Source organism: Mixophyes fleayi, chromosome 3 (assembly GCF_038048845.1).
Source record: "Mixophyes fleayi isolate aMixFle1 chromosome 3, aMixFle1.hap1, whole genome shotgun sequence".
Lineage (NCBI taxonomy): Eukaryota > Metazoa > Chordata > Amphibia > Anura > Limnodynastidae > Mixophyes > Mixophyes fleayi.
In genome coordinates this window covers 324,352,103-324,364,556 of record NC_134404.1, presented here as the reverse complement: position 1 = coordinate 324,364,556, position 12,454 = coordinate 324,352,103, and the positions used below count along the sequence as shown (strand labels likewise).

At 39.8% G+C, this 12,454-nt stretch overlaps 1 protein-coding gene across 4 annotated transcripts in view; it reads right to left on the bottom strand.

The window, feature by feature from the left end:
- Positions 1 to 12,454, bottom strand: part of HAAO (3-hydroxyanthranilate 3,4-dioxygenase) — a 38,032-nt gene that overhangs the window by 18,866 nt on the left and 6,712 nt on the right. For 3 of the 4 annotated variants that reach the window (XM_075204155.1, XM_075204154.1, XM_075204156.1), the window contains exons 2-3: positions 7,478 to 7,556; positions 1,298 to 1,376 (exon numbers count right to left, since the gene is read on the bottom strand). In XM_075204155.1, the coding sequence (XP_075060256.1) occupies positions 1,298 to 1,376; positions 7,478 to 7,554 (156 nt within the window). In that variant the 5' untranslated portion in view covers positions 7,555 to 7,556. Of the gene's footprint in view, positions 1 to 1,297; positions 1,377 to 7,477; positions 7,557 to 7,664; positions 7,753 to 12,454 lie in introns of those variants that run through there. The other variant, XM_075204157.1, reaches the window with a different exon arrangement.

The window sequence follows — 12,454 nt, the reverse complement described above, 5'->3', positions numbered from 1 at the left end:
TTTAAAGGATATGTAAATATTACATTTCATAGACCTACAGGGGCTAAGGTATAATGCCCAACATTCCAATTTCTGGAATTGGGACACAGCAAGAAAGGGGCGTGGCCATGCCACGATGGAGGTGTGGCCATGTCATAGTGGAAGTGTGGTCAAATGTCCTAGGGGGACGCTGAGCACTTCTGAAGCACTAGGGCACCTCAAGCCATGGACTTCAGTGGTAGGTGATTGGTGGACCCGCTTACCTCTGTGGCTGGGACATACCTCCCAACATTGGGACAGAAGCACTGGCTATCACAACTGTGTGACAGCTCTTCAGTCTCGGGACGGTCACACCTAAATCAGTCAGTTAGAGGTATACTAATGAGCAGGGGCACCCAGATTTTTGATTTCGTTTGTTAAACTGCACTAGAATAAATAAATAGAAAATGTTGTTGCTATGTGTCACATCATCTTTTTTTCTCTGGACCTGTTTCCATTAAGTATTACACACCAAATAGCACATATAATAGCTTGGGTCCTGAACCACAGACATCAAAGGGGGGTAGAGCTTACCCTAAATATGGGTGGAAATTTGCCAAAAAGAGTGTGTTTTAGGGAGGATGGGCCTGATTCATTAAGGGAAGTTAAGCAAAAGAAAGTAAGTAAGTAAGTAAGGCAAAACCATGTTGCATTGGAGGGGGAGGTAAATTTATTTAAAATGTGATGACAGATTTATAGTTGGGGTAGGGCATGTCCTAGATCAACATTAATTAGTTTCTTATCATTGTGATAAGATATGGTAATTAACGTGAGCAATTTTGATTGGTCATAACTAGACCCCTAAATTTTGGGAGGTACGCTTATGACTGCACCTGGCTACTTTCCGGCTCTACATAAAATGGCTAAATAAGCTGTGGGCAGCACGGTGGTTCAGTGGTTAGCACTTCTGCCTCACAGCATTGGGGTCATGAGTTCAATTCCCGACCATGACCTTATCTGTGTGTAGTTTTCCCCATGTATGCGTGGGTTTCCTCTGGGTTCTCCAGTTTCCTCCCACAATCCAAAAACATACTGGTAGGTTAATTGGCTACTATCAAAAAATTGACCCTAGTCTCTGTCTCTGTGTCTGTGTGTGTGTGTTAGGGAATTTAGACTGCAAGCTCCAATGGGGGCCGGGACTGGTGTGAGTGAGTTCTCTGTACAGCGCTGCGGAATTAGTGACGCTATATAAATAAATGAGGATGATGATGATGATCATTACATTATAAATGTAGTAAAACAATGGTAACATTATATAAAAGTGAAGAAGCTATAATACCTCTTCTCCCTCCTCGATGTGATAATCTTTCCTTTGGTTTGGGCCTCCCACAAACATTACTTTCAGCTGATTATTGTGCCTTTGAAAACAGATATAAAATATTAATATAAAATAAGTTGACCCAAGGAATCATCTCCTAATTAGCAACTCTCCTGCTTGCCCTGGAAGCTGCTGTAATTGTTAGTCTGTCCGCAGAGTTATATATCCTGCTGCTCTGTTACTTTTATTGTTGTATTATGAGATCAAGAGACATAAATTATAAACAAACTAATGGAGACAAGAGCAGTCAGGTCTCAGCATAGTAATAAGTCACAGTACAGTATATTAATTAAAGCTTAGGTTTTTGGTCCAGTGGTTTGAATAAACAAAAACATTTTTCACCTTGAAATGATAAGAGTTTAATAATGTAGGTTACGGTATGTGAATTCAAATTCTAATAAGTACTAGCTTTCAATCTCATCTGGATAACATTTTAACATGCTCTAGAGTAAAATGATCAATATTTCATGATAATGTATATTATAAATAACATACTTGTTATAGTTATTATTTATATATTGTAGCTTGAGATGTAAATAATTAATGATCATAACCTGCACATAACTGTTGGAAAAGCTTTTACTTACCAGGCAACATTTTTGCTTACGGAACCATTCGTGCAAAACCTGGTTTAAGAGGTATATATATATCTATATCTATATCTATATACAGTCATGGCCAAAGGGTTTGAGAATGACACAAGTATTGGTTTTTACTATGTTTGCTGCGTCTGTGTTTTAGAACTTTTTGTCAGATGTTGCTATGGTATACTGAAGTAATATTACAAACATTTCATAAGTGTCAAAGGTTTTTATTGACAATTACATTAAGTTTATGCAAAGAGTCAATATTTGCAGTTTTGACTCCCCTTTTTGAAGACCTCTGCAAATCGCCCTGGCATGCTGTTATCAACTTCTGGGCCACATACTGACTGATGGCCGCCCATTCTTGCCTAATTAATGCTTGGAGTTTGTCAGAATTTGTGGCTTTTTGTTGGCCATCCGCCTCTTGAGGATTGACCACAAGTTCCCAATGGGATTAAGGTCTGGGGAGTTCCCTGGCCATGGACCCAAAAGTTCGATGTTTTGATCCCCGAGCCACTTAGTTATCACTTTTGCTTTATGGTAAGGTGCTCCATCATGCTGGAAAAGGCATTGTTCATCACCAACTGTTCTTGGATGGTTGGGAGAAGTTGCTCTTGGAGGATGTTTTGGTACCATTCTTTATTCATGGCTGTGTTCTTTGGCAAAATTGTGAGTGTGCCCACTCCCTTGGCTGAGAAGCAACGCCCACACATGAATGGTCTGAGGATGCTTTACTGTTGGCATGACACAGGACTGATGATAGCGCTCACCTTTCCTTCTCTGGACAAGTGTTTTTCCAGATGCCCCAAACAATCTGAAAGGGGATTCATCAGAGAAAATGACTTTACCCCAGTCCTCAGCAGCCCAATCCCTGTACCTTTCACAGAATATCAGTCTGTCCCTGATGTTTTTCTTGGAGAGAAGTGGCTTCTTTGCTGGCTTTCTTGACACCAGACCATCCTCCAAAATTCTTCACCTTACTGTGTGTGCAGATGCACTCACACCTGCCTGCTGCCATTACTGAGCAAGCTCTGCACTGGTGGTGCCCCAAAGCCACAGCTGAATCAAATTTAGGAGACGTCCTGGCGCTTGGGCGCCCTGAAGCCTTCTTCACAACTATTGAACCTCTCTCCTTTAAGTTCTTGATCCAATAAATGGTTGATTTAGGTGTAATCTTACTAGCAGCAATATCCTTCCCTGTGAAGCCCATTTTGTGCAAAGCAATGATGACTGAACATGTTTCCTTGCAGATAACCATGGATAACAGAGAAAGAATAATAATTTCAAGCACCACCCTCCTTTTAAAGCTTTCAGTCTGTTATTCTTAATCATTCAACATAACAGAGTGATCTTCAGCCTTGTCCTCTTCAACACTCTCACCTGTGTTAGAGAATCACTGACCTGATGTCAGCTGGTCCTTTTCTGGCAGGGCTGAAATGCAGTGGAAATGTTGTTTTTGGGATAAAGTTTATTGTCATGGCAAAGAAGGACTTTGAAATTAATTGTAATTCATCTGATCACTCTTCATGACATTCTGAAATATATGCAAATTGCCACCATAACAACTGATTCAGCAGACTTTGTGAAAAACAATATTTGTGTCATCCTCAAAACCCTTGCCCATAACTGTACATCTATATATACAGGGACATACCGCCATCCACTGATGCATTAATTTACATTTTCCATACCGCCACTTCTAAATTTACACTTCTGCCTCTGTATACATATACATTATATATATATATATATATATATATATATATATATATATATATATATATATATATATATATATATATATATATATTATAAATGCTTAGTGGCGTGTGTTAGTCTGTCTGTGTGTGTGTGGAAAAAATAAAACCAAGCTGCAGCGCCACCTGCTGGGCGGAGTTATACACTGACCTACTAAATTCTTAGTGTGTTTGGAAAAAAAAATTCAGAAAGGGCTGAAATTTGGTATACTAAGATGTTTTTAATTTGTTAATTTAATTTGTTAATTGTTAAAAGTGTTTATAAAGATTTTAAAAAAATATATATATATTTCTTGAAGGAGAAGTGACAGAGTGAGAGGAGTGTGATACTCAGGACCGCTGAGAGAGATTCCTGTGTCTGGATAGACATCTGGATAGATGTGGTGATGAAAATGAAGGATGAGGTGATGGAGAAGAATGATGAGGTGGTGACATGTGGACAAAACCACGTTAAAAAAGGGCGCTTACGTCGGGAAGTAACGCTCTTCCCCTGAGGAGGCCTGGCCTAGCCCCAAATGCAAGACAAGAACCTTTTTAACACCTTAAGTAGCTTGATTTGACTAGAATGCATGAGTATCATGCACGGGTTAACTTATATATATATATATATATATGTATACATATACTGCAGAATTGGTGGTGCTATATAAATGAATGGTGATGGTGGTGATAGTGTAGTGTCTTTATTATGTGCCATTATGTTATTATGCTGAAAGGTTGTAGTATGGGGGGGCAGAAAGATTCCCACTCTAAGTTCATATAGAATTAAAGACAGTAAGTTATAACATACATGATGAAACGGAGTTGGGTTATTAACAAGTTTTAATTAACTTATTGCAGTGTGCAGTGCTATTGTGCCCCCTTGTGGCCAACCATACACTTAGTTGCATGACCCATCTTATATTAAAATAAACCAATGCTGCAAAGGCTGTGTATAATAATTGTGTCTTCTGCTAAACGCTCCTCAGGTGCTCAGGTTACAATAGAGAGAAAATCAGATAAAAACAATGTAATTCTTCTTCTTTGTATTCCCCATTCCTTAAACAGAACTCCTCCTAATTTGTTTACATGAATTGCTCACCTGACCTGCAATAAGTTATTAATTAGCTGGAAAAAGATTTCAACTGTTGTGGTGATTTCATTTTTAAATACATCAGGGCTGTTTTACTATGTAGCTGCCACATCTACACTGAACCACGGATAATTAAAGTGGCTGATTTTGCACTTACATGCAATGTTAATAAATGGGACCTGCTGGTTTATTAGCTCCATAATCCAGTTTGTTTGATTTACAACACACACCATTAAAAGTGGCAATTAACGTCTCCTCTGAACAGGCCCCAAAATAAAATATATGCTTTTTTTTTTGCACTTAATAATCAATAAATGTATGCATTTGTATGAATGAGCCCTAAAGGCACCACTAAAACTGGTAATTAATGTCACCTCTCAGCAGCCATTGGAAACATCTTCTCTTCACCCCTTTTCTACTATACCTTGTTATATTATCTGCACACATAAATATAATGTTTCACATTTATGTGCCGCAACAAACTCTGAATTGCACCTTGACCATTAAGCATTCAGAACATCCCCCAATCTGTCAATCAGCCAAAGTAAAGTACTCTCCCATTGCAAAAGACAGCGAGCCAAAGTAACTTACAAGTGTTGACACCTCATACATTTTCAGCAGTGTGACAAGTCTTTATGACAGATGTGTGTTAGATAGTGACTCTGCTTTTGCATTATTATTTCAGACTAATTTAAAACGTGTAGATGGATTTAGAGTTGAGAGAGTGCATGTCCACATTCAACATTCAACTCTAAATTGCAAGTTCAACTGTAATGGGTTCAAATAAAGTTGCTCATTATTTCACACAATAGCCCCCCATCCACATGAACCTACATAACATTTTCTGAAATTGTAGTCAGAGTAAATCATAGGGCAAGACAGTGGCCTAGTGGTTAGCACTTCTGCCTCACAGCATTGGGGTCATGAGTTCAATTCCTGATCATGGCCTTATCTTTGTTGAGTTTGTATGTTCTCCCCATGTTTGCGTGAGTTTCCTCCAGGTGCTCCAGTTTCCTCCCACACTCCAAAAATATACTGGGAGGTTAATTGGCTGTTATCAAAATTGACCTTAGTGTGTGTCTGTGTGTGTGTGTCTATGTTAGGGAATTTAGACTGTAAGCTCCAATGGGGCAGGGACTGATGTGAGTGAGCTCTCTGTACAGCGCTGCGGAGTTAGTGGTGCTATATAAATAACTGATGATGATGAATCATACACATAATTTTTCTTTATATAGTGGAGCTGGAGAATTACATTTTGTAGGCTCGGTCTGCAATATCCTAGAGATATGTGTCACTGGTGGGTAATTTAGATTAGTAAATATTCCCATGTCAACAAAATCCTCCAATGTTCAGTCTGACACTAACTTTTCAACTAGCTTTGTTACAAAGAAAAGTGTGCTGGGGTATTTTCTCCCTATTCTACGAAAATTTGTGCTCTGCAGCTCATAGGCCAGAGGTGCCCTACCTCAGTCCTCAAGAGCTACCCACAGGTCATGTTTTCAGAATTTCTTTAATCGTGTTCATCTATTTTTCTGGGTCAGTGATTATCTCACCTCTTTCTACAGACAGAAATCCTGAAAACATGACCTGTTGGTAGCTCTTGAGGACTGGGTTTGAGCAGCTCTACCGTAGGGAATGCCTACAGGGAATCTGATAAAGGAGGAGAAGCTTAAGGGACAAAACATTGCCTGGCAGTTATATTTAGCTATGTGTGAATCCACTAATCTGTATAAAGCATTTCTGTTACCTAGGAGACAATCAGTTCAGTGCCAGAGCCTGTAGTATCCTGGAGTGCTGGAAAAAAGATGTACTACCTTAATTTACCACATGTTGCTAAATTCTTTTCCGGTCGTCCTCTTTATGAAGCCACTCATCCTATAGTGCCAATTCTGGCCTCTTTTTTAGCCTCTTCAGAACTGCAGCATTTTGACCCCTTTTGAAATGGGTCGAGTCAAGTGTTCCACATATATAGTGCCCCCAATATCACAGAGGGGTGCTCTTCCGCTCTGTCGGTTCCTGCATTGGTTGCCTAAATTTTTCAGAATCCTATATTTAATACTTATACTAACATACAAAGCCATTAACAATACTCTTCACTTGTCTAAAACTATATCCCCCTAGGCCCCTTCTCTCAGCCCAAGATCTGCGCCTCTTATGTTCATACTGCAACTCCCACAAGAGAGCGATGAATAGTGGATAATCATGTGGCCGGTAGCATCTTAAGCTAGCAGTATAAAAAGAGAAGGCTGTATGTCCACAATGCTGATGTTTTTAATAAGTGTTAATAAGTGTTTTTCCAAAAATATTCCTATAGAACAAGATAAGTGGATGTTTACTTACAATGTAAGATATAAAGACCTAAGAATAGGACACTCAGCTCCCCCATAATAAAGTCACTAACAAATGTGTATTAAAGATCTCGGGCCTGATTCCTTAAGGATCTTAACTTGAGAAACTTCTTATTTAAGTCTCCTGGACAAAACCATGTTACAATGCAAGGGGTGCAAATTAGTTTTCTGTTTGGCACATAAGTTAAATACTGACTGTTTTTTCTTGTAGCGCACAAATATCAACTTGAAATTTCAGTGTACAAATAAGCTATCAAGTATTTGTGTTCTCAAGTTAAGATCCTTAATGAATCAGGCCCCTCAATATATAAGTTGACCACTAGACATGTAAAGTGTAAGGACAGCTGCTAAAACAATCGGGATATAAAGATTGTACTTACATTAGTTTGTTGCACACGGGTGGTAAAAAAAAGGATTTGCTCTCTTGTATCCATTTATTTACATTTATTGGTTCCATGGCTGAAAAACAAACTCCTTACAATGAAAGAAATGATTGACAACTGGAACCTGGCTGCAGCTGAAGCTGCAATACTATCAGAAGACCTAGACCCATGCATATTTACTGACCAAAGGTTGCAGAGGACAAAGGTGACACAGACAGATGTAGTTACCAATTTAAAGATAACACGTTTATACAATAAAAGCACATTTTGCATACAACACTGAGTAAGATATAAGGGGTAGATTTATCTAACATTCTACAAAGGAAAAGCAGAGGCGTTGCCTGTAGCAACCAATCAGATTCTAGCTATCATGTTCTAGGATGTACTAGATAAATGGTAGCTAGAATCTGTAAATAAATAATAAATGTACGCTGTTTCTAATAATGGCTAAAAGATGCAAAAGTCTCAGTTGCACACATTTGCAAATGTAGTTAAGTCACCCGACACTCCACGGCGCTTTTGCTAATAGCGTGGTCCTAACTCTAAACACTGATAGTCCCATATATTTGGGCCATACATATGTGTTTTTAAATTGAGAGCTAACTTACCAAAAGAGGTACCCCAGAAACCTCCAAATGGCAATACAGCACCAGCACTCCTCCTCAGCTACTGACACCAACATGCTTCTCGGACAAATACAGACGTGGAAGTTGCTCAATCAATTTATAGACTTATAGAAAGTGCTTGAAAGGGTAGGGTTATCCTAACAGGAACAAACATAGAGAAAAAAATCCCCCGGCACACTGCTATAGCCAGCAAAGGAGTTGCCATTTCTACTTGTATATAAAAATGCAAATGTCTCAGTTGCACACATTTGCAAATGTAGTTAAGCCACCCGCCACTCCACGGCGCTTTTGCATATATGTGTTTTTAAACTGAGAGCTAACTTACAAAGAGGTACCCCAGAAACCTCCAAATGGCAATACAGAGCCAGCGCTCCCCCTCAGCTACTGACACCAACATGCCTTACTGATCCAGCCGAGTAGACTAAGTCACTTGTGCATGATTAAAGAAATCCTGACAACATAGGAATAATTTTCTATCATTAAGGTGGCACTATAATTATTTTCTATCATTACAAGATCACTATAATTAATGTAAATCATTCCGGGGAAATATTAATTATTTATTTAATTACTACTTTGATATCTATTTTGGGGACAGCATTGCTGGAACTACAACTGTCCGTATGCACCAGCGCCCATGTGCATGCTGGCACTTGTGGTTCTACAAGTGCCAGTATGGAGACCAGTCATGGGCTGACAGTGTACGCTGGAACTTGTAGTGCTACAAGTGCATTCACTAACTTTTAATATTATTTCCCTGGCACCCAACGACCAGAAGTACCAGGAGGGGCTAAATGGTGCTCAGCATTGGGCTGATCAGCTCTAGGTAGGGAGGTCCAATCGTTGGTTTGGGCCCCCATCCTGAGAAGATGATTCAAATAAATTATAGTGCCCCCATGCAAACGTAGGCCAACTACAGTAAGTGCATGTTCATGTCACTGACGCTGGGGAAGACCCGGACAACGACACATACGTCAGGAACCGTATCTCTTAAGGGTGCTGGAGGTAGGTGCAAACACACCATTTTTAAATTTATTTTTCCATTTGGACTGCTGCAGGAAAGGGTTTTTATAGGGGAAATAACAGATGTTTAAATTTAATTTGACTAAATGTAATTGGAATTAATATGTATTTATATTCAACATTGTAAATGTCAGTTTAGTTTCAGTTATGGTTCTTTCCTCTGTGGAAGGCGCAGGTCTTTCTGGACTAATTACTGTTTGTTCGAACTGCCGATTCTACAGCAACTGAGTACACAGACGTGGTGCTACAACGGTGGCTCAGTGGTTAGCACTTCTGCCTTACAGCACTGGGGTCACGAGTTCAATTCCCGACCATGGCCTTATCTGTGAGGAGTTTGTATGTTCTCCCCGTGTTTGCGTTGGTTTCCTCCGGGTGCTCCAGTTTCCTCCCACACTCCAAACAACAATACTCAGGTAGGCTGTGGCATTAACATGATGCTCAACTGACATTGAGGGGCCTAATGCATACCAAGAATACATTCCCCACACTTTTAAACCACAACCACCAGCCTGACCTGCTGACACAAGGTAGGATGGATCCATGTTGTTTATGCCAAATTCTGACCTAACATCGGCACATCAAGGCAGAAGTCAAGATTCATCAGACCAGATGATTTTCCAGTAGCCGACTGTCAGTTTTGGTGAGCCTGTGCCCATTGTGGACTCAGTTTCCTGTTCCTGGATCCGGTATGGTCTTCTGCTGCTGTAGCCCATCCACTACAAGGTTTGACATGCTCTGCGTTCAGAGATGCTCTTAAGCATACCGGTGATGGTTATTTGAGATACTGTTCCCTCTCTGTCAGTTTGACCAGTTTGGACAAACTCCTCTGCCCTCTCTCATTAACAAATGGATGTTGCTTTGCGCACCATTCTCTGTAACCGCTAGAGACAGTTGTGCATGAAAATCCCAGATCAGCAGTTTCTGAGATACTCAAACCACTCTGTCTGACATCAACAACCAATCCCCTGTCACATTTAGCTCACATGTCTTCCCAAGTGAACCTCCTCTTGGCCATGTCTGCATGCCTTTATGCATTAAGTTAATGCCATATGAGTGGCTGATTAGATATTTGCATTAATAAGCAGGTGTACCTAATAAAGTATCCACTGAGCTTATATATATATATATATATATATATATATATATATATATATATATATATATATATTTAAATGTAGGAAGAACTATTGCACACATGGATATTGGAAAATATATTTGAAAGCAGAGTATGCAGGAAAGCATGCTGGGGAGTTAATTTGAGTGTAGGTGTAGGTAATAGAGAGAGCGTTGAGCGGTGAGCACTGAGACTTGACTTTTAAAGCCTAGATTGGCGCTCTTTGCACACACGTGTGCACGATGATGTAATCACCCGGATGGGCTGGTAGACTGTTCTTCTCTCTGCTAACAATTATTGCAGCTTTCACTATTGCTGATGGTGTATTACGATCAGTTGATACTTGGCTGAATCTTGGAATATTGGGGACTGTTTGGAAAAGTGCTAGATTGTAATACTCTCCCGGAAAGCTGAGCAACGAGTGAACACTCTAGGTCTCCATCCCACCAACCAATCAGCCCCGACATTAAATCAATAGAAACTGTGTTTAATAATCATGCCTCATTCCCTCCAACAATCCCCGACAGCAAATTAATAGCATTTTTCTTTAAAATATATAGGCCTCCATCCCTCAACCGGCACCAATATGAAATAGCATTCACATTTAAAAAATAAGCCTATTTCCCCTCATTGACCCCAACATAAAAATAATAGATCCCACATGTAATAGAGTTTCCATATTAAATTAATAGATCCTAACAAATATTATTTAATAGGGCAGCATGGTGGCTCAGTGGTTAGCACTTCTGCCTTACACCACTAGGGTCATGAGTTCAGTTCCCAACCGTGGCCTTAGCTGTGTGGAGTTTGTATGTTCTCCCAGTGTTTGCGTGGGTTTCCTCCAAGTGCTCCGGTTTCCTCCCACACTCCAAAAACATACTGGTAGGTTAATTGGCTGCTAACAAATTGACCCTAGTCTGTGTGTGTGTCTGTGTGTGTGTGTTAGGGAATTTAGACTGTAAGCTCCAATGGGGCAGGGACTGATGTGAGTTCTCTGTACAGCGCTGCAGAATTAGTGGCGCTATATAAATAAATAAATGGCAATAATATCCTTTATACGTTAAAATAATGTTTTATTGAAAGAATGGCTGTGTTTAGTTATGAACATACTTAGACAGCAGTAACAAGTAACGTATGGTGGAAGTACTTGTACTGTCATAATATTTCCCTATGCAAAATCCAGCAAAAAGTTACCTTGAGCAGGTTGATCCCCCGCGATGACAGTGCTTGTCACTGCCACTAAGCCAGCTTTTTGCTCCTTTATATATTTGCCCCTTAGTAACAATTCTGTGCCGGCTACAGCACAAATGCGCAAATCTGGATTTCGTTCTCCTTTTTGGGATTTAAATTAACTAAATTTAGTGGAAAGAAACACAGCTGGACAAAATGTGAAAAAGGCCATATTTTAAATCCAGTCCAAAGGAGACGTTAACCATTAATGCCAATGGATTCCACTTGCACATTCCACGATGCACAGTTGTTTACAGTGCAATATTACAAATTTGACAGATATGACGATTCTCATGAAGGAAGCTCTGCTGTATTCATCCTTCCTAGATTTAAACATTGTAATACCTAGTTGTGGTTCAAAAGAGCAGTCCAAAAAGGGATGTAAGCTGTGCTCGTTTACATGCTTGTGTGCAGGTGAGTTGAGGTGAAGAGGGTGATATGGGTTCACCCTGATCCCACAGCAAGTGTACATTGGTGGCTAGAGGGTACTTAGCTTCCCTTGCCACTTCCGACAAAGTTTTGGATGACAAATAACATTGGAGGGGGGGTGGGGGGGGGTGTCTGATCTTACTAGTGTAATAGGCGGACGATAGCAGATCACTTTGATATTTACAGTAATGTGGAGATTACTTTGATCACGGGTCATTGAACTGTCTGGTGACTTTAATGTGTAGGCAAAAAATACACATGGTTTTAGTATTCATCATATTTCATTTTAATTATTATTATTTTGGATTATTAATACTTTACTGCTTGTCTATGAGAGTTTATTTTAAGCTTGTTATACATTTCCCATGTTCTTTGGGGCCCTCTAGTGTCCAAATACAAAATAAAAATATAAGTGTTTTGACACAAGTATTGGTTTTCACTAGAGATGCTCAGGCCGTACACACCCGAACTTAGGGGATACGAGTACCGAGCCTCTGTACTTTTGCGCACCCTCGGAATCAAAAAAACAAGGCAAAACTTCATTGTTACGTC